We start from the raw sequence: 26,448 nt of genomic DNA, 5'->3' as shown, positions 1-26,448 counted from the left end.
TACTATAAATCACACAAATGAATATACAAATGTGAATTAGAAAAATTTAATAAAACATGAATTTCAAATATTAAGGGAAAACAAGTAATTTTTAAGGTTTTAAAAACCCTTAACAGTTTTATAAAAAAGTCACAAAATACAAGTTAAATAAGATATTTTGAGTAACCCTGAAATTTACTACAAAAGGCAATTACAAATGCTTGTAAATTTCTATTTATAGGCACTCCCTGAGGATTTCTTTTCTATGTCTATTAAACCCCTTCACCATGTCCAATATGAACTTTTTAAAAAATTCTCATTAAAGCTTAAAATGTTTTAAATTCCTACACCATAATTCTTCAGCCTAGTGGTACTACTTTATGTAAAAAGAGAAAACCGATTTTGAATGACACATAAACCAGGATGCCTTATTAGGATTTTGGAAAGAAATGCAGCTTTTTAGTTAGCATTGAGGCAAAGCAAGGAACCTGCTTCTTTCCAATTGCATCTGGGTCTTTGCAGAAGTCTACTCGGCGCTGAGACACTTTCCTGTTCACCAGTGTGAGGAGTTCTGTGAACTCTAAGGAGGAGCCGAATTTTCCCAGCATCTCGCACAAATCCTGAATGTACCAGGAGCCGTTCACAGTTTCCCGATGAGAATAATAACCTAAAAAAGACAGGCGAAGCCACTCAAGTCTTCTAGTTTTCAGCTACTGTGACTGAAAAAACACTATTAAAAAGTCCAAGATGTGCCCATGATACAGTTTTAAAATGTATCTTGATTTTTCCCACGTGGGAGAAAAGATTAATTCCATACAGGTCTATTTACTGCAAGAGCAGAGGACAACTGTCAGCCAAATATTTTTCAACAATGTTTCCCATGAGTGTTAGCACAATAGCAATCATCATCCGTAACTGACGCGTTCTGCTGCTCAGAGTCAATATAATTATCCTTGCAGCTTGATTTAATGGAGATGTCAGGAAGGATTTTTCTGCAAGGTTATTTTATACTTTAAGATCACTCTGACCCCATGGCACAAAGACACCTGAGCACAGCACCACCAAATCACGTGTCCCAATAGAAAGCCCTCCCCTCAATCAAGCCCAAGTGAACCTTACAGGAACTTAAGCCAAGAAAGCCAATAGCATTTGTATTAAACACCCCCCCACCTTCTGCCACCGAGTAACACATGAGGAAGTCTGCGCCTGCAGGCAGGGTGTACACCGAGGCGGCGTCCACCTGGGTTAGGTTGGCATCCAGCTTGTCTGTCTGATGATCCACGACATCCAAAGGCAGGACTGGCACATCATGCTGGTTTCCCCGACACGCCTGCAAGACAAGGAGCCAAGTGCCCCCCTTTACTTACCTGTTCTTCCTAATGCTTCGTGTTGACAGCGAATGGATCATTCAGTGCTTCCCTAGCAACATGAACAGAAGTCGCTTTACAGGCACTTCAGAAACAATCCATCCAGGTTTAGAGCAGACCAAAGACGACACGCTTCCTTTTTATGTTTTCTTATATTAATGCTTAAAAAAATGGGCATCCTCAACTATATACCAAAGTATGTTGATTGAAAGGTACATTGTAGGAGTTTCCTGGTGGCTCAGTGGGTTAAGGACCTGGCATCATCACTGCTGTGGCCCAGGTGCTGAGGGATCGATCCCTGGCCCGGGAATTTCTACATGTTGCGAGCATGGCCAAAAACCAAAAAAAGGTATGTCATTGAGGGGCAAGCATCTGTGGTCTCAAAATTTCTTATGGATTGCCTACACCACAGCACCAAGAAAGCTATAGGATTTGCCTAAGTGTTTCTATTTAATCAGGTTAATGCAGTCCCAGATTGAGTTTTGTTCACCAAGCTGCTGCTGTAAATCATTAAATGTCAAAATGACACTTGAGAGGCTCGAGTTCTTACCCACCATTCTAACTCACACAAAGGCTAACATTTTCTATTCTTAAATGGTTATTGTGGGCTGAATTTTGCCCACTCCCCTCCCCCCCCCCATTACTATATTTAAGTCCTAACCCCCAGTATCTCAAATGTGACTGTATTTGGAGATATGGTCTTTAAAGAGGTAATGCAGGTAAAATGAGCTCCTACTGGTAGGCCCTACTCCACTATGACGGGTGTCTTTATAAAGAGATGAGGATATGGACACACACACAGGAAAGACCACGTGATGACCTAATGGATAAGAAGCCAGTCGAGGAGAGGCCTCACAAGAAAACCCTGCTGACACCTTGATCTCAGACGTCTAAGCTAACCAGTCTGTTTACAGGCACACCTCAGGGAGCCGAAAGGTTTGGTTCCAGACCATAGCATCAAAGCAAATAGTGCCATAAAGTCACACAAATATTTTAGTTTCCCAGTGCATATAAAAGTTACATTTGTACTATACTGTAGTCTATTAGGTGTGCAATAACATTGTCTAAAAAAAGTACAGACCTTAATTAAAATATACCTTATTGCAAAAAATGCTAACCATCACCTAAGCCTTCAGCTAGTCATAATCTTTTTGCAACAGTAATGTCAAAATCACTAATCACAGATCATCATAATGAATATAATAAAGTCTGAAATATGAAAGTTACCAAAATGGGACACAGAGACACGAAGGGAGCTTAAGCGGTTGGAGAAATGCCACTGACTTGCTCAACTCAGGGTTTCCGCAAACCTTCAATTTGTAAAAACTGCAATATCTGCAGTGCCATAAAGTGAGGTATGCCTGTACTGTGTTCTGGCAGCCCTAGGAATTTTAATCCAGTGACTTAAAGATTCTGCTATAGTATTATAAAGGCATCCATCAATTCTGAAATGGTGAAAAAAGTACATGCTTTAAAAGAAATAGTTTTGATGAATTTCAGAGTTATTGAATAAAGATCCTTAGTATCCTATTTTTACAGGGCTATCTTATTTAGTATTATCAGGATTACACATGTACTCCAGTGTTCACTGCAGCACTATTTACAACAGCCAAGACACGGAAACCTAAATGTCCATCGACAGAGGAGTGGATCAAGAAGAGGTGGTACATATACACAATGGAATATTACTCAGCCATTGAAAGGAACGAAATACTGGCATTCTTAGCAACATGGATGGACCTATAAATGTAATAAAATTCATCGAGTAAAAACAACAACTCAAACGCAAGGCCCGACTAGAGGCCACAGTCAAGTTCGAGGAGAGATACAAGACTGGCAAGAACAAATGTTCTTCCAGAAGCTGTGATTTTAGGTCTGTCTTTTTTCAGTCATTAAAATTAAAAAAAAAAAAATAGCAAAGTATTATCAGGCTTATTTTCAGACCTTATTTTCTACTGTGTTTCTAAACAGAAGTGGAACACTTGATGCCATCACTTGCCAAACTAACTGCAGTGAGAGCAAGAGCCAGCCTTTTGGGGCCATGCCAGGTGCTGGGCACTGTTCGGGGGTTTTTCGTGTGTTAGGCCAGGTCATTTTATCCTCACAGTCATCCCACGAGGAAGTGCTATTTTATCCCTATTTCACAGATTAAGAACCTGAGGCAGAGAGCAATAGCATAACTTGGTAAAACACTGCCATCCTTTGTGGCCTGTGAGTTATTTCCAATCCTCTTGTCCGACAGAGCTGGGCACAGCCTTTTCCATGAAGGACTCCTCTGTCATTACTGTTCGTGATTTTTCTCCCGCTTCTCTGAACCCCTCCTCCTTGGTATCCTTCCTCTGCTCGTTCCTCATCAGTGTCCCTCGGTTCTGTTTTATACTCGTTTTCTAGGCTCTACTTGACATGAGGAAATTCACCTGCTGCTGTGGCTTCTAGTCCCATCCTCATGACACCCAAGCTTATTTCTCCGACCCAGGCTGCCTGACAGGTTCTAGACCTGTATCTCCAATGTAGATACACCTCATGCACCCCAATGCAGCTGTCCAAAGAAGACACCGGGGAGTCATCCTGGACTTTTTTTTTATAGCCCCCCATTCCCTCCCCCAAAGCATGGCAGGGTGTAAAATGTGGCTGTGGCCTCTGTGCCACTCCTGGAAATACAGGGTTGCAGCTCTGAAACGTCAGGAATTCTCTTTTTCGATCAAAACCCTTACTGAGGTACCAATGGAGTTATTCAGGCCCCCACGTGTTTTTATCCCTAATACCAGTAATGGTGGCAGTGACCACATCTTGGCTTAAGGGAAAACGTGAAAGGATGAGGCAAGCTTGGCATAGAAGGCTTTATGCCCACATCTTTCCCACAGGCTGGTGAGCTCTCCCACCCCCGAACCAAACCTGGTCTGAACAGACAGCCCCTCACACGCTGCACCCTTCCCTCAGCACATCCTTCTCCAGCAGCTCTGCCTCGACACCGGGCTGGGCCAGGGAGGAGCACATTCGTGATTCTGAGTCAGTCCCAAGTCAGGGCCAGTGATAAAGATACTGAGCATCTTTATCTTTATGTCAAGAAAGAATTACTATTAACAGCTCGGATGGTAACACTGATTGGCCAGGAGTCAAAAAAGGGCCTTTCTCATGATTCCTGGAAAAAGTTCCTCTCAGAAGTGCCTTTAGTTTTTTTCTAATCCCATGTACAGAAGCATGGACGTTACAGTGAAGATTATAACATGAGCAGTCTTACCTGAATGATAAATATCTTGGGTTTTCCAACCAGGCTCTGACACTTGTCTCCTTTGAACAAGCCAGTCAGTGTCTGAATTTCAATTTTGGCATCATATGCGTAGATGTGATTGCCTTCGCCGTGACTCAGGAAAACACACAAAAAGCAGTCGGCATCTACATGGCTAGCAGTTGATGCTATAAAGGCCCCCCAAAGTTATTTAGAAATGAAAATAAGATGGTTATTATCTCTGTATAAAAATCCAGTTGACTAATATTAAAGATACATATATATAATTAAGGGAGGAGGAAAATTTTTTTACTATAATATAAAAGGTCTAATGAAACACAACTTATCTATTTAGTATTTAATCAAGCAATACTTTATACCATATTGTATCTGATTTTCTAAAATCCAAATTATTATTCATTTATTTATTTATTTATTTATTTATTTTTGCCTTTCTCTAAGGCCGCACCTGCGGCATATGGAGGTTCCCAGGCTCGGGGTCGAATGGGAGCTGTAGCCGCCTGCCTACGCCAGAGCCACAGCAACACCAGATCTGAGCCGCATCTTCGACCTACACCACAGCTCACGGCAACGCTGGATCCTTAACCCGCTGAGTGAGGCCAGGGATCGAACCTGCAACCTCATGCTTCCTAGGCGGATTCCTTAACCACTGAGCCATGACGGGAACTCCCTAAAAATCCAAATTATTAAAGTTCGAAGTAACAGTGTTTCAAAAGGTTTTGTTAGCTTTTCTAAAGCACAGAATAATGACATGGAAAACCTAACGGGGTTATTACAGGGCACCCCCTTCAAGAGCCAAGTCATTCTGGCACTAAGAGTGTCTCTGAATCAGCAGAGAGCTTCTCGGCGCAGACTGAGTCACTCCTGTGGCATGGATTCAATCCTTGGCCCCAGAATTTCCACATGCCAAGAGTGTGGCAAAAAAGAAAGGAAAAAAAAAAAAAAAAAAAAGACTGCCCTCTGTCTGTAGTCTTTACGTTTTAGGCTTTTATTTGCCAAATGAAAAGATTACTTCTGGAGTTCCCATCGTGGAAATGAATCAGACTAGTAACCATGTGGCTTTGATCCCTGGCCCCGCTCAGTGGGTTGAGGATCCGGCGTTGGTGTGAGCTGTGGTGTAGGTTGCAGACGTGGCTCGGATTTGGTGTAGCTGTAGCTGTGGTGTAGGCTGGCAGCTGTGGCTCCCATTCGACCCCTAGCCTGGGAACCTCCATATGCAGCAGGTGCAGCCCTAAAAAAAAAAAAAAAAAAACTGAGATCATTTCATTCATTTCTAGAGTTACAGACTGAGCTAGTAGTATATAGACTAACTTTAGAGGCATAATACTTTGCAAAGGTCTCTACATCTGGTGGGCTACAATCAGAAAGTCATAACCAAAACCTGTAACACATGCTACATTAATTGACAAGACTTTTACTTATTTGGACTTGTCTTTACGCATAGGGTAGGTAAAAACTACCCAGTCCCATCAGAGGAAAATGAATAGGAAAACGACTTACCCTCATGAATTTTGAGCAGTAATTCTTCAGCTCTAAGATCATTAAAGCATTTCACTTCAAATCCTAGATCTGAAAACCTGGTGAAAAACTGGATATTAGCTTATGAGCTGTTCACAGTTGTCACATACCCCTAGTTATCTGAGGAACCAATAAACATTTTTATGACATGTAAATGGACTTTAGGGGGAAAGAAAAATCAAATACGACGATGGATTTTTCTTGATCACCCATGGTAGGGATTTATTCCTGATTAAAGTTAGAATAATGCCATCTACTATGCAAATATATTTACTACAACGCAAAGACTTAATATTTAATAAAATGGGATTTGGAGGAAAATTCAGGCAAGTTCTCAAGGGAGGCTGTGCTGAAGTGAGGTTTATCCTCAAATACTCTTGTTCTGTTATTTCATCAGTGTGGACAAGTTTTTTTTGTTTCTTTTGTCTTTTTAGGGCTGCGCTCGTGGCATATGAAGGTTCCCAGGCTAGGGATCAAATCAGAGCTGCCACTGCTGGCCTATGTCACAGCCACAGCCCCACAGGAGCAGGATCCGAGCCGCATCTGTGGCCCACCCCACAGCAGACAGCAACGCTGGATCCTTAACCCACTGAGCGAGGCCGGGGATCGAACCTGCATCCTCACGGAGATGACATCAGGTCCTTCACCCACTGAGCCACAATGGAACTCTCCAGACAAGTTTTGATGAATAGTTATCACTTAAATATCTCACCATCTTGACACAGAGAAAAAACTACACTACCTGCGCTTAAGGTTGTCTCTGTCGGCACTGGTGCCTCGCCTTTCTGGCAGGGTTAAGTGCCAGAAGAACCTCTCGTGATTGAAGATTAAAGCAACTCCTCTCCTCTTGTGGTCCATTTTGTATTTTTCTGCTGGATCAAACACTTCTCTGTTTACGAAAGTTTAAAAAGCAATCAGCCTGAGTCATAGTAAATAATGTGCTCCCCCAAGCCCAGGGTCAGTGTGTTGAGTAGCTGGAGGCCTGCTGCTTCCTCCCCCACCAGGCGGCCAGGCCCCTGTGCCCCGGGAAAGCCTCCTGGCCATTTGGGTCAGGAAAGTCCTGAAATATTTCTGTACCATGGTCAACAGCAGCCATCCCTGGCACCCACCCCAGTCCCTCTGCATGGGAGTCTTTCCCCCCAAGGTCTCCAGGATCCAGCAACCAAGGACAGTGGCCTGGCCCAGGGCCCTTGCCATACCAAACTGTTCAGTATTTTGAATCTTCGTCCAGGTCTCTTCACAACCAGGGGCAGCAACTAACCTGCACTTCTACAAACCAACCCTCGAGATGCTAAAACCCAACATTCTACCCAAAGTCCTACTTTCTACCTCCCAGGTCCCTTTCTTGCTTTGATGTCTATGGGATGAACTCCAAAGGATAAGACCTTGATTAGCAAAGAGCATGTTTTTACCTCTTAGGGAAGGCATCTGTTTCCGTCATGTTTTGTTCTTCACCTATTAAAAAAATGTTGGTTTTTGTTAATATACTTTTTGTCATACGGTTTTAAAACACATCAGGAACTCCTGGCTGCCTGGACGCCCACACTCTAAGCTCCTTTTGATTTGGTTAAAGGTCAATGTATGTGAGAAGAGGTAAAGGAGAAGGAAGGGAAAGTACTATTAATAACGAACAAATGGGAGTTCCCTTCGTGGCCCAGTGGTTAATGAACCGGACTAGTAACCATGAGGTTGTGGGTTCCATCCCTGGCCTCGCTCAGAGGGTTAAGGATCCAGCATTGCTGTGAGCTGTGGTGTAGGTTGCAGACACAGCTTGGATCCCGCGTTGCTGTGGCTCTGGCATAGGCTGGGGGCTGTAGCTCTGATTCGACCCCTAGCCTGGGAACCTCCATATGTCTCGGATGTGGCCCTAAAAAGCAAAAACAAAAAAAACCCCCAAATGAACTATAAATTAACAACTCAGTTCTTTCTCACCCCCAATGTTAACCTGCAAAATCAAAAAGATTATTATAAAGAGAAATGGAGAAAAAATTATCCAATGCATTCATTGCAAAACATGCCTAGAGTAACAGCTCCATGGTGATGGAGCTCAAATGAAACATGAAATGGCTTTACATTGCAGAAAGTGTTTTTGCAAATATTCTCTGAAACAGAGAAGGAAATAAGCAGGAAAACTGAAGATAGTGTGGTCGGTGCTGTACTTCTCTATTGCCTGGAAGAGGCATTTTGGTGGAGCAAAGCAAGGGGCAAAGGCTCAGATTTGGGTCTCCTGAATGACACATGTGCACCCATGACCCTATAAATGGGGACCCTCTGCTCCCAACATGTGATCAGACTTTCCCACCGCCAAGACCTCACTGAATTCCCTTCTACTCCCCAGAGCAGTGCCGTGCAAACAGAACTTTCTGCAATGACAGAATTCCCTATACCTGAGCTGTCCCATGGAGTAGCCACTGGTACGTGTGGTCCTGTGCACCCGAAATGTGGCTAGTGCAACTGAGGAAGCCAGCTTTTAATTCATTTGAATTTAAATAACCACATGTGGCCAATGGCCTCTGCACTGGCCAGCACAATGTCTAGCATCCTCTACAAAAAGGGCCCATACACTCAGGAATCTGTTTTTACCTGATAACAGCTTAAGAGGCGAGGGGAGAGAAGGTAATGAATAAACAGAAATATTAACAGTGTGGGAAGATGCACCTTGCAGTTGAGGTCTTGGAAGGAAGCACAGCGGACCCAAAGGGCAGACTCCTGCCCATCATCTCCCAGCCAAGAGCCTCATGTTCCCCTCTCTCCTAGGAGTCTCTCCCTGACACCTGATTGTCCTAACTTCACGTCTCCTTACTGACAAAATCCACCCAGGGAACAAGGACAAGATGAGACGGGGAATTCCCCTCCAGGCCCCCTCACCAATCACTCACTGTCCGCCTGTAACTCCTGGAATTCACCCAGTGTTCAGACCCAGCCAAATCCTGCTGCTGAAGGAATTCCCCCTCCCCATCCAAGAGGCTCCAATCAGTTTTTCTTAACCTTGGGCATCAATTCCTGGCCTGGTAAGATGCAGATTCCTGGATCGTAACCCAGAATTAGAGAACCAGAATCCTGGGAGAGGTGACAACCTGCATTTTAACAAGATGATTTTTACTCACACCAACAAACATGGGGAGTCAAAAGCAGCCACTGGAATGCATCCTGCCCACTCGCCTGGCTTTACCTCTATCCAGGGACTTCCCTGCCCAACAGCTGCTCCCCTGGGGATTTCCTCCTGCCCTATCCAGAGTACTTCCCACGCCACACGCTGGTCCACCATGAGACCCCCCTCTCCACACACCACACTGCTGGATGCTTCCCACTCCACACACCCCTGGAAAGGCGATGCTTCCCATCAAGACACACCTCCGCTTGGGATGCGGACCCAGTAAATGCACTGCCCTACTAAGGATACTCCACGTCCACAGCGTGATGCCCAGGATACCCCCTCCCACACACCCTGTTCTCCCAGGGCTACTTCCTCCTGCACACAATCAGATACCAGGACACTGATCCTGGCCACTTCCTCTTGCACACACGCTGCTCTTCCTGGTACCACCACGCACTGCTCGACCCCGGACACTCTGCTCCGCACACCACCTGACCAGCTTACCTCCCATCACACACTGCTCGACGTGGGCACTTCTAGTGCACATGCTGCTCTGTGGAGGACACTTCCTACTCTGCACACTTTCCTAACCCCCCTCACTGCTGCTGCCAGAAACTTCCTAATCCACACACTGCTCTACGGGGTCCACTGTCCTCCACAGGCTACTTGACCCAAGAGATTTTCTGCTGCACAGTGTTCTCTGTGGATACCTCGACTCTACACACTGCTCTGTGCGCAACGCTTCCTACTAAGATCGTCCCCCCCCTTCACTAGGATCCCTTGCACCAACCAGTGCGGGACCCGGGGACATTGCTGTCCTGCACTCAGTGCTTTCCCAGCACACTTGCCGCCCCCCATATGGCTCTGCCACACAGACATCCTATCCTGCTTCCTACTCCACACGCTGTGTTCTCCCCAGAGCACCTCCTACCCTGCATGCCGCTCTTCGGGGCCACTTCCTACCCCACAGGCGGCTCTACGGGGACATTTCCTTCTGACTCCGCTCCTCCTCAGGATGCTGCCCTTCTGAACCCACTGCTCTTCACAGTTTACCTCCCGCTCTACATACCGTTCTACCCAGGACACCTCCTCGCCCGTCAACTCCTCTGCTCAGAATGCTCCCTGCAACACACGCCGACAGACCAGTGTACTTTCGGTCCACATGCTGCTCCCTGCCCTGGTGCTGGGACACTTCCCACTTCACACAACACTCTACCGGGGATACTTCTCATTCCACACACTCCTCCTGGGGTTGCATCCTACTCATATGCTGTGCCGATTGGGATTTCTCCTACCCCCCCTCCACTGCCCTTCCCTGAAGCCCTCTCAGTCCACACACCATGTCTAGCGGGGTGCCTTCCTATTCCCCACGCTGCTCCCCTGAGCAGTATTGGGTTTTCTCTCCTTTCATTTTCAAAAGCATTTCAGGATCTACCCCCATTTAATAACCTCACCTTCTTATCATTAAACCAATTATACAATAAAGAAATAGGAGTTCCCGTCTTGGCGCAGTGGTTAACGAATCCGACTAGGAACCATGAGGTTGCGGGTTCGGTCCCTGCCCTTGCTCAGTGGGTTAACGATCCGGCGTTGCCGTGAGCTGTGGTGTAGGTTGCAGACGCGGCTCGGATTCCCCTGTTGCTGTGGCTCTGGCGTAGGCCGGTGGCTACAGCTCCAATTGAACCCCTAGCCTGGGAACCTCCATATGCCGCAGGAGCGGCCCAAGAAATAGCAACAACAACAACAACAAAAGACAAAAAGACAAAAAAAAAAAAAAAAAGAAAGAAATAGAATCTTCAGACTAAACACATTAAATCCATGTCTGAAACCCAATCAGTTACTTCACCTCCCAAGAACCTGCAGAGGTTGGGAAGCACTGAGTCTCCTGCAAGGCCCAAGGTCGTGTCAGACCCAGCAGCTCACCTCTCACTCACAGTTTTTGCACCATGTTGGCCAGTGAGCGTACGGCAGCTTCAAGTGTCCCTGACTATGCCAAGTGGCTGGTCACCAAGTTAACTCAAGTCCTTAGGGTGAAAGCATTAGAGAGGTACACTCAGCTGGCTCTTTAAAGTTCCTTTTTCATAGGCTGAGGAAGGAGCTTTGTGATTCTCCTGGCTGGGTGTAATTTAAAAGTGGTGTGTCTGAGTTGTCTCAAATATTGCTCCCAGCTTACAGATTTAGGAAAGAGAGGTAGTTTTAAATAGCTCAAGATTAATTTGTTTAGGAGTTCTGTCGTGGCGCAGTGGAAACGAATCCAACTAGGAACCATGAGGTTGCAGGTTCGATCCCTGCCCTTGCTCAGTGGGTAAGGATCCGGCGTTGCCGTGAGCTGTGGTGTAGGTCGCAGACTCGGCTCGGATCTGGCATTGCTGTGGCTGTGGTGTAGGCCGGCAGCTACAGCTCCTATTAGATCCCTAGCCTGGGAACCTCCATATCCGCGGGAGCGGCCCTAGAAAAGGCAAAAAGACAAAAAAAAAAATAAAAATAAAAAATAAAAAACCAAACTGCGTGTACCCAGCAGACATGCTTTCAGGAAGGTGGGTGCACTTTAGAGTATCATGATACTGCATGAATATAAACTGGCTAAAGGGGTAAATGGCTTTGTTGGCATGGAGAAAATAAATTTTAATGAAGGAGACACGCTATGTAACAGATTTACAAATTCCTGTTCAAACTGCAATCTACTCATCAAAAATGGGTTCATCAGTAAACCAGACTCTCGACCTCTTCTCACTTCTTGCCACGCCAATTTAAACAATTTTCTCTCACCGTAAATGCAACTACCACCTCTTTGTTCCTTAAACCAGTTTAATTTTTACAAAACTAATCAATCACTTTTTTTTTCCCCCCTCCACACCTTAATTTGATAATGTCTCCAGCTACTATTTGTTGGTGCCCTGGCACTTAGATAACTTTATCTCACTCGATAGGCCCAAGGGGGCAGGGAGGGAAAGTGCACCAGGCTGTCCAAGGTCACTGCCATGGAGTTGGGGCTGAAAGACCAGGTTCAGCCTGCAGTTTCCAAAGTCCCTGCACTCCCTGTCACCATGCTAAAATTGCTCCCACCAGAGAAAGCCCAGAAACCTTTTTAAACTAAGTGTTCATTTCTCCAAACCTCTTCAGTATCTATTGTCATCGTCTTTATTGACCGCAGTATCTATGAGGATCTACCCATATTCCTTAACAACAATTTGTTTAATAATCTTATATTGAATGACTCATGTCAGGCCTGGAACACACTGGAAAAAGGGTGGGGTAGAGAAAGAAAAGGAAGCAAGTGGAAAAAGGGAAGGAAATGATAAAAAGAACGGAGGGGACCATCCACAGTGACAAGCGGTCCCTGGAGCTTCCTGGACTCCTGCCTGGGCTTCCCATGCCTCGCCCCTGGTTCCAAAAGGGAAATGGCCAGTGGACCTTACACTGAGTGTCTAGAGTAATGCCACTTCCTGAACGACTATGGAGACTTCTACAACTTGCCTCTGGGGCAAGGCTTGTTTTGTGCGGCAAATAAAAAGCTCTGAAATGAAAGCACTATGCATCTATTGACTGTCAGCACTTCAACCCCACCACCACCCCTGCTTCTTTTTTTATTTAAAGGCCAGGCTCCGAGTTTCTAAAACTTATTGGTAATATAATTAGTAAGTGACCAGGAAGAACGTTCTAAAGCATGCGTTTAGCAGTTGATTATTTGGTAGAGAAAAGTTGTGGCTTTAACTCAAATTCTCAAATAGTTGCAGGTTTCCTGAACGCAGGAGAACGATGGGAGCTGTGCAGCCGCCGAGGCCGGGCTTTAGCCTCCAGGTTCAGAGAGGGCAAGCCTAGTGGCGGGGTCGGGGAGTGGATCCTCTGCCCCAGCACTTCGGCGGGCCGCTCAGGCTCCACTGTTACTGGAGGCAACCCCTTCTTTTTACTTAGGAGTGAGAAAATAAGATCCTACTTCCCAAAGTCAACTTTTCATATAACCAGGCGCAGTTAAAGTTAAATAGCCCCGACGCCTGGCAAGAGATCAGCGCCCGGAGGACAAAGGCAGCCGGGGCACACACACCCCAGCACCCGGCGCCGCCACCAGCGACCGCAAGGAGGCGGCGGCGAGGTGCCCTAGTTGTTTTTCTGAGCCTCAAAGCTGAGCTTCCCCCAAGGGACCTGAGAGCTTCCCTCTAAGACCCTCCAGTTTTTCCCGCCACCCAGCAAAACCAGAAGGAGCCCGCGCCCCTGATCCCACCCGAGCGCCCGCTTGGCACCTACCTGCCCCGCGGAGGTCCAGCGCCGAGCTCATCGCAGCGGAACGCGCAGCACCGACGCCGCGACCGGCTTCTGCTTCCTGCAGCCGGAGCCGCAGCCCCCGCCTCTTCCTCCTCGGCCCCCTCCGCCGCCCGCTCCGAGCGTGGGGGTGGGAGTTGGTGGTGGCCGTGCCCCCTGCTGAGTTAAGGTCCGTTTCGTTCACCTGGAGTTCGCGGGGGCCAGAGCGTCCAAGCAGGGCAGGGGACGCGGTCTTCTTAGCCTGGCGCCTGGAGAGCAGAACCCAGCCTAAGGGACGCCGCAATTCTTATCCCGAGGCCAAGGGGCGGTCCCGGGGTGGGAGGACCCCGGGTGGGAGGCCCCAGGCAGTTTCAGAGCACCTGCAGGCAGCAAGGCTCGCTCAAGCTCCGCCCCAAGTGTTAGCTCTTCTCCACGCCCTCAGGTACAGGGTGTTGTGTTTTCCTGTTTCCCGTGGAATCTTTTCCCCAGTGCGAGTTACGTTATAGGACTTGCAAGGATTTACAGTACTTTAAAATGCTCTTTGTTTGTAGAGCGGATTGGGAGAGAAAAATAAAAATCTAACTGGATAGCTTCCTGCATATACTTGTGGCTGAAAAGTCTTGCTTAAGGGAGTTCCCGCTGTTAAGAATCCCAAGTTGTCTCTGAAAGGGCTGGGCCTGCAGCTGCAGCTCGGATTGGATCCCTGGCAAGGGAACTTCCATTTGCCCTGGGTGCGCAAAAAAAAAAAAAAAAGTCTTACTTGGTCATTGAATAGAGTATGAAATCAAAGGATTTTACTCACCCTTTGCCATTTGCTGTTCATTTCATTATATGCATAAAATATTTCAGAAATCACTATCTTAGTAACATGCTGCAGTGAAGACATGGAATATCAATTATCTCCCTCATACGGTTTTGACAATTGAGTTAAACTACTGTAGTCAGAACAATGCCTGGCTTGTGAAGAGCTCAACGAATTTCTATTGCCACCATCTTAAGCTTATTGAAAACAGAATTGACTTCTTTCGGTTTCCCCATTACCCAGCAGTTGCTTAGAAGGTAGGAGGAGCTCAACAAATATTTAACCTGAATAAGATTCAGGTTTCTGCAACTGCACTCTGGACTCTATCCAGTTTGAATGACTTCTCTGACCACCAGAGCTTCCTGTCCTTCTGCCTAGTTTTCAGGGTATCTCCTCTATACAGAAATAGTCCTTATATAGAAGTGGAATTTCAATTGGCTGACCCTCCATTTATCTGAAAGGAGACGAAAGAAATTTATTTTTTCTCAAGTATCTCACAATACTGTATTGCTTTTATACATATACGGTTATGTATTTTAAAGTAAGATACTGTCTACCTTAAGACGTACAAATACAAAGCATTAGGATACTTATTTCACAATTATAAATGTTTAATTTTAGCCTTTTAAAGCAATAGCTAAGGAATTCCTGGTGGTGCAGTGGAAACGAATCCAACTAGTAACCATGAGGTTGCGGGTTTGATTCCTGGCCTAGCTCAGTGGGTTAAGGATCTGGCGTTGCCCTGAGCTGTGGTGCAGGTCAGCGGCTGTAGCTCCAATTCAACCTCTAGCCATATAACCTCCATATGCCACTAGTTCGGCCCTAAAAAGCAAAAAAAGTAAAAATAAAGCAATAGCTAATAGTCCCCAGGTAAAAAGGGTAAGTGACTGAGATTGGGAAACAGGCTGCCTAGATTCTAATTTTGGCTCCACCATTTTATTCCCTTTGAGACATAACACAAGTAAAACAATGTAACCTCTCCCAGCTTCAAATTCTCTGTAAAGGGGGGACAAAATTCATTCAGTATTTTTTGAGACAGTAACTGGCAAACTCCTAGGATTATACCCAGCCCTCAGTAAATTTTCAGTTCATTTATTTTTAGTCACTAAAGATTACCTAGAAACATTCTCAAACTGTGGTCTCTGAACCAGCAGTATCAATGTCATCTGGGGACATACTAGAGATGCAAACTCTTGAGACCTACAGAATCAGACCTACTGAATTAGAAGCCGGGGGTAGGGTCCACCATCGCATTTTAACAAGCCCTCCAGTGGTTCTGCTGCATGCTCACGTGTGGGACATAGACGAAATAGGCACAACATTGTAAGTCAACTGGACTCCAATAAAATTAAAAACAAAAAAAAAGAATGCTACCAATCTCTTCCTTCTCAAAGTGGAAAAAAAGAATCCAAAGCAAATCCATATTAAAATAATCCATATTGAAATAATAATCCATATTGAATAATCTTAATTATTTTAATACTTTAACACCAAACTTAACTGACTGGATAGCTTGATTCTTACCATTATGAATAGTCACTTTTATGGAATTTACTGAATCTGAAGGTCTTAGCCAACTATTACCTATCCAAGGAATGAAATATATGGAATAAAGATAAATTCAGCGATAATTCTAAAGCTTAAATTTTGAAAAAAAATTTTTGACTTTTTTTTTCAGTGCTTACCCCCACTAAGCCTTGTTTTTTTTCCTATATAAATCATAGAAATACCAAATTTTTATAATTCTGATTCCTCCACTTAAGAAAACTTGAGAGCCAACAAGGAAATATTTATAAAGTTGTCAGCAAGGAGACTTCGAAGGCTGTTACGGAAACCTAATAAGACCAGGACAAAAAAGGATAACTTCACTGTGGCCTGTATGCAAAGATGACACTGCTGATTCAGTTTTACATTTTTTTTTAATTTTTAATTTTTTGCTTTTTAGGGCTGAACCCACAGCAGATGGAAGCTCCCAGGCTAGGGGTAAATGGAGAGCTGCAGAGGCCAGCCCACACCACAGCAACACCAGACCCGAGCCACACTGGAGACCTACACCACAGCTCACAGCAATGCCAGATCCTCAACCCACCGAGCGAGGCCAGGAATTGAACCCAAGTCCCCATGGACACTAGTTGAGTTCATTACTGCTTAGGCACAACCAGACTCCCTTTAGTTTTACTGGGAACTGTTAGTTTATTTTTTCATGTACTGGTTGTACCAATTCAGTGAGGAAAAACCACAGCTAAAGCGGCTATTTCAATTATTACAGCCAGATGTTACACAAGACTGGGATGAATATTCTGCAGGTAGTATCTGTGAATTTTCAAGAATGCAATGTAATATATATGGAAGGATCGTCTCTAATAGGTCTCATTTTACTCCCCAAATCAGTGGTCAGTCTGCTAAAGAGTCATTTTTATAGAAAAGTCCATTGTCTTCACTTTGTGAGATATCATTCTTGTTTTGTACCAGATAACATAAATACTGACAGAAATACCACTTTTTCATTTTAAGGGGAAGTAGTTATAACTAACAAAACAACTTTTAAATTAGTATTACTAGTCTAGTCGGGGCGGGGGGTGTCTCAGAAGGAAAGCTTGTTCTATTTGCCTTTTTTTTTTTTTTTTTTTTTTTTGCTGCACCCATAGCACATGGAAGTTTCTGTGCCAGGGATCAAACCTACCCCACAGCAGCAACCCAAGCTACTGCAGTGACAACACCAGATCCTTAACCTGCTAAGCCACAAGAGAAATTTATTTGCTTATTTATTTATTTATTTATGGCGCAGTGGAAACAAATCCTACTAGGAACCATGAGGTTGTGGGTTCAATCCCTGGCCTTTCTCAGTGGGTTAAGGATCCGGCATTGCCTGGATCTGATCTGTGGTGTAGGTTGCAGATGCGGCTCAGATCTGGTGTTGCTGTGGCTGTGATGTAGGCCAGCAGCTACAGCTCTGATTGATTGGACCCCTAGCCTGGGTATCTCCATATGCCTCTAGTGCAGCCTTTAAAAAGACAAAAATAAATAAATAAATAAAGGAGTTCCCACTGTGGCTCAGTAGATTGAGAACCTGACGAGTATCCATAGAATGCAGGTTTTATCTCTGGCTTCACTCAGTGGGTTAAGGATACGGTGTTGCCTCAAGCTCTATGGCACAGGTCACAGACATGGCCTGGATCTGGTGGTGTAGTGGCTGTGGCATAGGCTGGCAGACACAGCTCGGATCTGACATTGCTGTGGCTCTGGTGTGGGCCAGTGGCTACAGCTCCGATTAGACCCCTAGCCTGGGAACCTCCATATGTCATAGGAGCGGCCCTAGAAAAGGCAAAAAACGACCACAAAAAAAAAAAAAAAAATCTAAGTATGATGTCATACAGAATTCTAGTGAAAACAGTAATATATATACACATATGGAAATAATTATAGATTTGTACATGTACATGGGTTAACATATGGAAATATGTGTCTGTTTTAGGGTTAGGGTTTCCCAGCTAACCCTGCTCTGTTTGCTGGAAGAGTCTAGAGGCAGTCACACCCCAGTAGAAACAAGCACAGCCAGTACCCAGGTCTTGGTTTCTAAATTCCATTAGAAAACATTCTTCATTAACAAAAACCTTTGAGAAGAGGCTGATTCTAGGGCTGGGGATATATAAGATGCACCTGAAGCAACTCTCCTACTTTTATAGCAGAAAGCAAGGAGATGCTCAAAAGTCAAAAGGATGGTACATGTCAAAGAGGCAGAAGAGCCAACCTGACATAACTCCCAACAGCCAAGCTGGAATGATGTGTAAATATTACCCACCATATAAAAGAAATATACACGAGCCCATATTGGTAAAATAATGAATGGGCGGGTGGCTGGGGCAACACGAATTTTAACTACTACATCTAGATATACTCCCCTCGCTGGGAAGCAGAATATAATCTTGCTCACCCCTCACCTCCCACAACTGGACTTGCTGACTGGCTTCCAAAGAAGAGAAGCATGGAACAGGAAAAATAGTAAGTTTATGGTGGAGAAAACTAATAGACACTCCCTTAACTAAGTGTCCAGAGTTAAGACACCAAATTGATAGCATTCAACTATCCTTATGACCTTATGATTTGATGAGAACTCCTTTTTTTTTTTTTTTTTTTTTTTTGCCTTTTAGGGCCACCCCTGTGGCATATGGAAGTTCCCAGGCTAGGGGTCTAATCAGAGCTATAGCTGCCAGCCTAGACCACAGCCACAGCAATGAGGGATCCTCTGGCACAGCAAGGCCAGATCCTTAACCCACTGAGCAAGGCCAGGGATGGAACCCACCTCCTCCCATGGTTACTAGTCAGATTCGTTTCTGCTGCACCATGATGGGAACTCCCTGATGAAAACTCTACTTCTGTGACTTTCTTCCTAGCCGTCCATATCCCTAGTCCAAACATGAGGAAACCATCAGATTAACTCAAGTTGAGGGACAGTCTACAAAACACCTGATTAGTACTCCTAGAACTGTCAAGGTTATGAAAACAAGGAAAGATGGAGAAACTGTCACACACCAGGGGCTAATTAGACATGCTAACTAACTGCACTGTGGTATCCTAGAGTGGATCCTGGAAAAGAAAAAGGAAAATGACATTAATGGAAAGACTAGCGGAATCCAAATAAAGTCTAGTATCAGAGTTCCCGCTGTGGCTCAGTGGGCTAAGAACCCGACGGTAGCAGCTGGGATTGGAGCTGTGGCTCAAATTCAATCCCTGGCTCAGGAACTTACATATGCTATAGATGCAGCCATAAAAACCAATCAATCAATCAAACAAACAAAACCGAATAAAGTCCAGAGTTCCTTTCATGGCTCATGGGTAACGAACCTGACTAATATCCATGAGGAAGCAGGTTCGATACCTGGCCTCGCTCAACGAGTTAAGGATCCAGTGTAGCTGTGAGCTGTGGTGTAGGTCGCAGACGCGAGCTTGGATCCTGCATTGCTGTGGGTGTGGTGTAGGCCAAGAGCTGCAGCTCTGATTCAACCCCTCGCCTGTGAACTTCCATATGCTGCGAGTGCGGTCCTAGAGAGACAATTAAAAAGAAAACGTCTGGTTTTGTTAATAGGAGTTACTGATAGTGGTTTCTTAACAAATGCTTCATGTATGTAAAATGTTACCATTAGGGGTAAGGAATATAGAAGAAGCCTCTATACTATCTTTGCAACTTTTCTCTAAGTCTAAAATTATTCCTAGATAAGATTTCATAAATCTGAACATAAACAGTTTTGACTTGTTTTTTTTTTCGTAATCCTCTTAGAAAGTGTGGTATTTATGTTTTTTCCAACATAGTTTTGATTTTTGTACATACTTTATAACCATGGATTATATATTTTACAAAGACATTCTTTGTTCTCAAGAAAGCCAATGCTGCCAAGAAAATCCATGAATTTATTATAAGTTTAAAGTTATACCTGATCAAGTATTTCAGTTGGAGTCCAGGTTGCTCACTTAGCCATGAGGGTTGCTCACTTGCCTTGTCTAATAGAAGACATATCTAGGAGTTCCCATTGTGGTGCAGTAGCTAATGAATCCAACTAGGAACCATGAGGTTTTGGGTTCGATCCCTGGTCTTGCTCAGTGGGTTAAGGATCCAGTGTTGTGGTGTAGGTCACAGATGCGGTTCGGACCCCGCATTGCTGTGGCTCTGGCATAGGCCGGTGGCTACAGCTCCGATTAGACCCCTAGCCTGGGAACCTCCATATGCCTTGGGAGTGGAGGACACATCTACTACCAAAATACTTGCCACCATCACTTTGGGAAGCCATCAGGTTCTCAGCAGTGACATATATTCAAAGTTAGCAATGTGATTCTTTTCTTCAGTACATATTTTCTGTTCTTTTCAGCTCTGCCTGTAAGGATTTAAGAAGAGCTACTTCTCTTGGTTTTGTCTTTCCGCATCCAACAATACATTAAAAGGATTGTACATCATGATCAAGTGGGATTTAGCCCAGGGATGCAAGGGTTCTTCAATATCTGCAAATCAATCAGTGTGATACACCACATTAACAAACTGAAGAATAAAAACCATATGATCCTCTCAATAGACACAGAAAAAGCCTTTGACAAAATCCAACACTCATTTGTGATAAAAACCCTTCAGAAAGTGAGCATAGGGGGAACCTACCTCAACATAATAAAGGCCACATATGACAAACCCACAGTGAACATCATTCTCAATGGTGAAAAGCTGAAAGAATTCCCACTGAGATCAGGAACAAGACAAGGATGTCCGCTCTTGCCACTACGCCTGGTATTGTCTTTCTCTGACTTTTCAAGCAGTTCGTCTTAGGAACTTTGGCCACAGGTTACCCAAGAGATATACATGGCTAAGGATCCTGGGCTAGGGAACATCAACAGCCAGTGGTAAGCAAAGAATGATGGAGGAACGTAGCTGAGCTTTCCTACGGGCTGAAAAGCGTTCAACACTCACAGACATTTTCAGAGCCAGTTGAAGTTCTGGATTAGCTCTTAAACATCTGTTAATAATTTTTAATGTAAATGAGAATTCTGTAAAAGATAGTTCCTTGTATCTCGCTTTTCTTCTTCTTTTTTTTTTTTTTTTTTTTGTCTTTTGCCATTTTCTTGGGCTGCTCTCACAGCATATGGAGGTTCCCAGGCTAGGGGTCGAATCGGAGCTGTAGCCACCAGCCTATGCCAGAGCCACAGCAACGGGGGATCCGAGCCGCGTCTGCAACCTACACCACAGCTCATGGCAACGCTGGATCCTTTAACCCACTGAGCAAGGGCAGGGACCGAACCCGCAACCTCATGGTTCCTAGTCGGATTCGTTAACCACTGTGCCACGACGGGAACTCCTGTATCTCGCTTTTCCATCCCTTTTGACTCCACAGCTAAAGACTTAAAAATCCCAACAATATCAAGAACAATTTTTCCCCCACACCCATGGCATATGGAGTTCCCAGGCCAGGGGTGAAATCTGAGCCATAGCAGCAACCCACGCCACAGCTGCAATGCCAGGTCCTTAACTCATTGCACCCAGTGGTGATCGAGCCCGTGCCTCAGCATCGACCTGAGCCACTGCAGAGACAGCACCGGATCCTTAACCTGCAGTGCTACAGCAGGAACTCCAAGAACAATCTTTATTAAGGCTATTAGTAAAAGGTTTAGTCTTTTAAAAATATCTGAGAATCTACTATGAAGAGCAAGTACTAGGGAATAAACACCAAAGCATAACAGCACATAATGCCCTGATGTGCATGCTAAACAACACTTCATTGGTCTCATTAAATCCTTTTTCTTCTCCAATTTTGGCAAAAGTCATAGCAAGTTATGACATTTGTCATGAGTGATTCATAAAAAGGGAATGACTATGCTTCCGAATTTTGTTCGCTTTCTAGGTACATTACATTAATACCTAGATATCCCAGCTTTGCTTCCTAACAAATCCCAGCAGATTGTTCCAATTTTACATGAGAAACAGCCATGTCCTTGTTCTTGTAGCTAGTCCTCATTGATAGAGGTGTGACTTGATCACATGCTCAATGGGAAGTGGAAAATCAGTATGTGTTAAAGGAGAGAAAAAAATAAAGTCAGTTATTTCCAGGCATAAATGTGTATTTTAAATTTTACAGTAAACATACATACTTCTAAGGGAAGATTTCCCTTATTTCCAAATAAGATAATATTGAACATACCTTACAATGAATCTTACACTTGACCTTACTTTTTGGTTAATACGGTTGTGAAAACTGAGTTACGGACGTTTTCTTTTAAGAACTTCTCCACTTAACATGCACCTCTTTCTGAGACTGGTCAAGACAATGTGGCACCCTAAGGCAGCAATGTCCAGGAAGATATCTCCATTTACTTCTTTAGTTTGAAGTTTTAATGTCAAAATAAGGTCTTAAAATAATCCTTTCACAAAAATAAGGCAGCATTATGCCGTAAAAGCATTAGTTCTTTGTCAAAGGTTAGTTCTTCTGTCCTCAGCTGTTGTCACCACCTGTCAGCATCTTCTTTAAAGATCGGTTTTTTCTTGGTAGCGACATCTACATGCAGCTCGTTGGCTGTCCAGGTATGGTTTACAGCCTAGATGTATAACACTGTCAAACAAGAGCTCCACTGTGGTTTCACAGGCTGCAAAGTAAGAAAGGGCCATTACTGTCAGACAGCTGCAAAGCATCACTCTCTCTTCACATGCTACACATTACAGCACAGTGTCAGGCACAGCATTAGGGGCACTTAAACCTATTTTAGGTGAAAGTCTTCCCAAACTAGTAGCATATGTATAAAAAGACTTTCTATTTTAGCGTCTCTACCTGTATCTACTTTTTATTTACATGCAACTGTTCAACCCAACTTTTTGTACCAGACAAATGAGGCTCAATAGCATTGATCAGTTCATCACTGTTAATTTTCCTTTTATCTGAAAAGTATCACTAATAAGATGCCTGGTAACACTGCTGAATTTGGATTGTAAGGAATGACTTTTTTTTTTTTGCTTATTAGGGCCACATCCATGGCATATGGAGTTCCCAGCCTATGCCTCAGCCACAGCAATGCAGGATCTGAGCTGCATCTGTGACCTACACCATGGCTCACGGCAATGCTGGATCCTTAACCCACACAGCAAGGCCAAGGATCAAACCCACATCCTCATGGATCTTAGCCAGATTCTTAACCCTCTGAGTTACAGCAGGAACTCCAGATATTTCTTCCTTGTTATTATCTCATAGTTATTATTAGGATTTCAGAATAATACCTATGATGTGAGATTATTTGGGAAATCTTGGAGTAGACAGAGCACAAGTTTTAGAATCAGAAGGATAAAACTTGGGACGAGTTACTTCTTTCTGAGCCTCAGTTTCCTTCCTTGAAAAATGGCTATACTGCCAGCTACTGCTTTGGGTTTTTATGAACATGAATAAAAACGTGTCAAGTATCTAGCACCGTGTGTTACAGAAAGTGCTTAAAAATGGTAGTGTTCTTTCCTGCCCCATCTGATTGTTCTTCCTCTTCTGATTTCAGTGTATGGTACATTCCTTGGCTTGACAGTAAAGAAATCTTGTTAACTACTAGTATTTGTACAGCAATGTACATTTCTATGAATATTTTATTTTACCCTCATGACAATTCTATGAGATGGGTATTACTGTTCTCATTACTGTAACACCTTTTCCATTTGCAGATTTTGCTTTGTATCCCTTCACTGAAATCATCACCATATGACTATATGCTGAGTCCTGTGAGTCCTCTTAGCACATCAATGAACCTGGAGTGGTTTGAGGGAACTTCCTGACACAGATATTAACACTCAAATCTTCTAGAGAACTTCCTCCTCTAAATTCCAGTGTACTGTTCTCTAAATATCACTGGACCCAGAGTTTCAAACTTTAGGCTCTGGTTAATTAGAGTTAGACTACAGGGCACAAGATCTTGGGTGAATCCTTCTCTGCCTCACACATCTTCCTCCCAAGGTTTCTTAACACTTCTTGCTTCCATAATTACACATCACGTTAGATGACAAAATCATCGACTCCTCATCTCAGAAAACTGAATGGGCTCTGTCACAATAGATAAGGTGGGAGATTTATATTAGTAAATCCTGTACTTTTACATAAAGTATCATAACACATAAAACGTTACAAACTGCACTCATTCCCATCCCACCAAATCAGCTTACCCTGGATATGCTGAGCTAGTCCTAGTGTTTTCTGCACGTCTCGGCAGATTTTGGAGAGGCAATACTGGAACTCCTCATCACAGTCATTTTTGCTTTTGCCGCAGGTCTCATAGCACCTGTCGTGCTGGTTGCAGCACTTTGTCAGGGAAGGGATGCCGATGTTAAGCTGAAAGAGGCATTTGGATGGGTTACTGTTGATGAAATTCAAACCTTCTCTGCTGAAGTACTGTATTCAAAGAGACTCAGAAATCAAAGACAGCACTGCTGTAGAAATAATTTCCAAAATTCATTTCTGCCTACAAATGTTTTCCAGGTTAAACGTCTCTCCATTACTCTCATCTGTACCCACCCATGTTACTCTGTCCTCTCTCCCTCAGCCATGCCTCCAAGCTCCCAATTTTGCAATGTTAGAATATTCACATTCATCTGCTGATAACAAATACAATTTCCAACTGTTCAAAACACAAAACATAGTTTTAAAAACAGAAAGACAAAGCTAAGAGCTTTAGCAGTTTTCTGCAGTCACTAGGTAAGTATGATTTTTGTATATTTCAAAGTACTTCGTGCCTCATCCCTCAATAAAATGTACTTTATGTGAAATATCACTGATAACTTTTAAGCTTCTACAACTAAAGTTTTCTTTTTTGTGGTTTAATCTTTTTTTTTTCTTCTTCTTTTCTTTCTATGGCCACACCTGTGGCATATGGACATTTCCAAGCTAGGGGTCAAATGGGAGCAGCAGCTGCAGGCCTATACCACAGCCACAGCGACACCAGATCTGAGCAGCATCTGTGACTATGCCACAGCTTGTGTTAATGTTGGATCCTTAACCCACCGAGTGAGGCCAGGGATTAAACCTGCATCCTCACAGAAACATCGGGTTCTTAACCTGCTGAGCCATAATAAGAATTCCTTTGTGGTTTAATCTTTAAGTGTTTATCCATTCCCTAAAGATATTCCTTCAAACCTGTAATTATCTCTATTTAAAATAACTATGTATGCAAAACTCTTGTGTCTAGGAATCACTTTCATAAAATATTTTTTCCCATAATACTGGCTCAGATTGAGCCTCCCCTAAAACAGTTACCCTACTTAGCCTAGTTTTAATATAGAAAATGTTATGCTTTCCTATACTTTTCCTCCTCAGTAGTATTACTTCTATACTCTAAACTTTTTAATCACGTTTGTGATAAGAGGAAACATCATTTAAATGGCATTAACATTTGTAAGATTAAAAAAAACATGACTTTTACTCCATTTAGTATCATTATAACTTATTAAATTAATTTTAGCTATAAAAGAATATAGTAAATATGATCACTATTACAACAAACAAAATTATCTGTGAACCTGAGAACACAATGACCATCTTGTATTATTAGGAGTATTACATTGCCTACCGATCATAAACCTTATCAAATATAAAATAATATTTACATGAACACCAAAGAGTGGGGAGCCACATCCATTCGGTGGGGAGGGTTTATATCCATAACGTGGGAAAGGCTTAGATCCTATAAAATATAAATGGTATCACAATTAATTTTCAAATAGAAAATAAATGTATGATGTGCTTAGAAATAACTACTATTCAGATACTGACATAAGTGAATATGTATTTACTTGGATGAGCATTAAGAATGCTCATCTGTCTACTGAATTATTTTTACTTCTGTAGCAGAATATGTACAAATGTGTATATATACACAATTTGTATATATATATACACACAAACAGCAGTTCATAAAATGTTATGATGGTTCATAAAATGTAATTCTATTTGTAAGCCAACACTACACAAACACATAAAGGCTTATTCTGGACTTCCGTCGATTTCAGAGTTTACATGCCAGAACAGGTCCATATGTATGAAAGATAAATCCACTCTATTTCCCTGTACATTCTAATGCTTATGTTTTTAGGCTAAGACCTATAGGACAAAAACTGTATCTTCCCAACATCAATGCTCCACTGCAAACAAACCTCAATAACCATTAACTACAGCCTAAACCTAACGAAGGCAAGGTCATCTGATCATTTAATTACCTTAATGCCATTATAAGACATTATAGGACCATACATTCTAGCCCAGACTCCAACCAACCATTTTACAAATATACTCCTCTGCCAGCTAAGGAAAAAGGCAAGGAATAAAGATAGCTTGGTAAACTACTACTCCCGTTATATTCACCTTAATAGCATCAGTGGTTCAGTAACAAGGAAAAAGATGACATTATCAAAGCAATCTTAAATGTTGGAAGATACGTCAGAAATACATCTCCTTCTGGGAGTTCCCTTCATGGCTCAGCAGTTAGCAAACCTGCCTAGCATCTGTGAGGATGTGGGTTCTCTCCCCGGCCTCGCTCAGTGGGTTAAGGATCTGCTGTTGCTGTGGCTGTGGTATAGGCTGGCAGCTATACCTCCGATTTGACCCTTGGACTGGGAATCTCAATATGCCATGTGTGAAGCCCTAAAAAGCAGAAAACAAACAAACGAAAACAAAGCAAAACTCTCCTCCTGTAATACTGAAAT

At 43.5% G+C, this 26,448-nt stretch overlaps 2 protein-coding genes across 3 annotated transcripts in view; both read right to left on the bottom strand.

The window, feature by feature from the left end:
- On the bottom strand, positions 33 to 14,898 carry CASP6 (caspase 6). Of its 2 annotated transcripts, XM_005656547.3 has the most exons (7): positions 13,457 to 14,184; positions 7,527 to 7,569; positions 6,857 to 7,003; positions 6,097 to 6,173; positions 4,588 to 4,763; positions 1,150 to 1,309; positions 33 to 646 (listed from the first exon to the last, which is right to left on the bottom strand). In XM_005656547.3, the coding sequence occupies exons 1-7, from the start codon at positions 13,485 to 13,487 to the stop codon at positions 411 to 413; spliced, it is 870 nt and encodes a 289-aa protein (XP_005656604.1). In that variant the 5' UTR covers positions 13,488 to 14,184; the 3' UTR covers positions 33 to 410. The 2 variants fall into 2 exon arrangements, with proteins under 2 accessions (XP_005656604.1, XP_013844803.1); XM_013989349.2 differs by lacking the exon at positions 6,857 to 7,003 and having other exon boundaries at positions 13,457 to 14,898.
- The window catches only part of PLA2G12A (phospholipase A2 group XIIA), a 29,199-nt gene continuing 24,578 nt past the window's right edge, over positions 21,828 to 26,448 (bottom strand). Inside the window, exons 2-4 of the mRNA XM_003129255.6 lie at positions 25,354 to 25,430; positions 23,917 to 24,082; positions 21,828 to 22,370 (exon numbers count right to left, since the gene is read on the bottom strand). Coding sequence (XP_003129303.1) covers positions 22,252 to 22,370; positions 23,917 to 24,082; positions 25,354 to 25,430 — 362 coding nt within the window. The 3' untranslated portion in view covers positions 21,828 to 22,251. The remainder of the gene's footprint in view (positions 22,371 to 23,916; positions 24,083 to 25,353; positions 25,431 to 26,448) is intronic.

This window comes from Sus scrofa, chromosome 8 (genome assembly GCF_000003025.6).
Source record: "Sus scrofa isolate TJ Tabasco breed Duroc chromosome 8, Sscrofa11.1, whole genome shotgun sequence".
Taxonomy (NCBI): domain Eukaryota; kingdom Metazoa; phylum Chordata; class Mammalia; order Artiodactyla; family Suidae; genus Sus; species Sus scrofa.
Note: the sequence above shows the minus strand (reverse complement) of the source record. Positions and strands in the feature narration are given on the sequence as shown.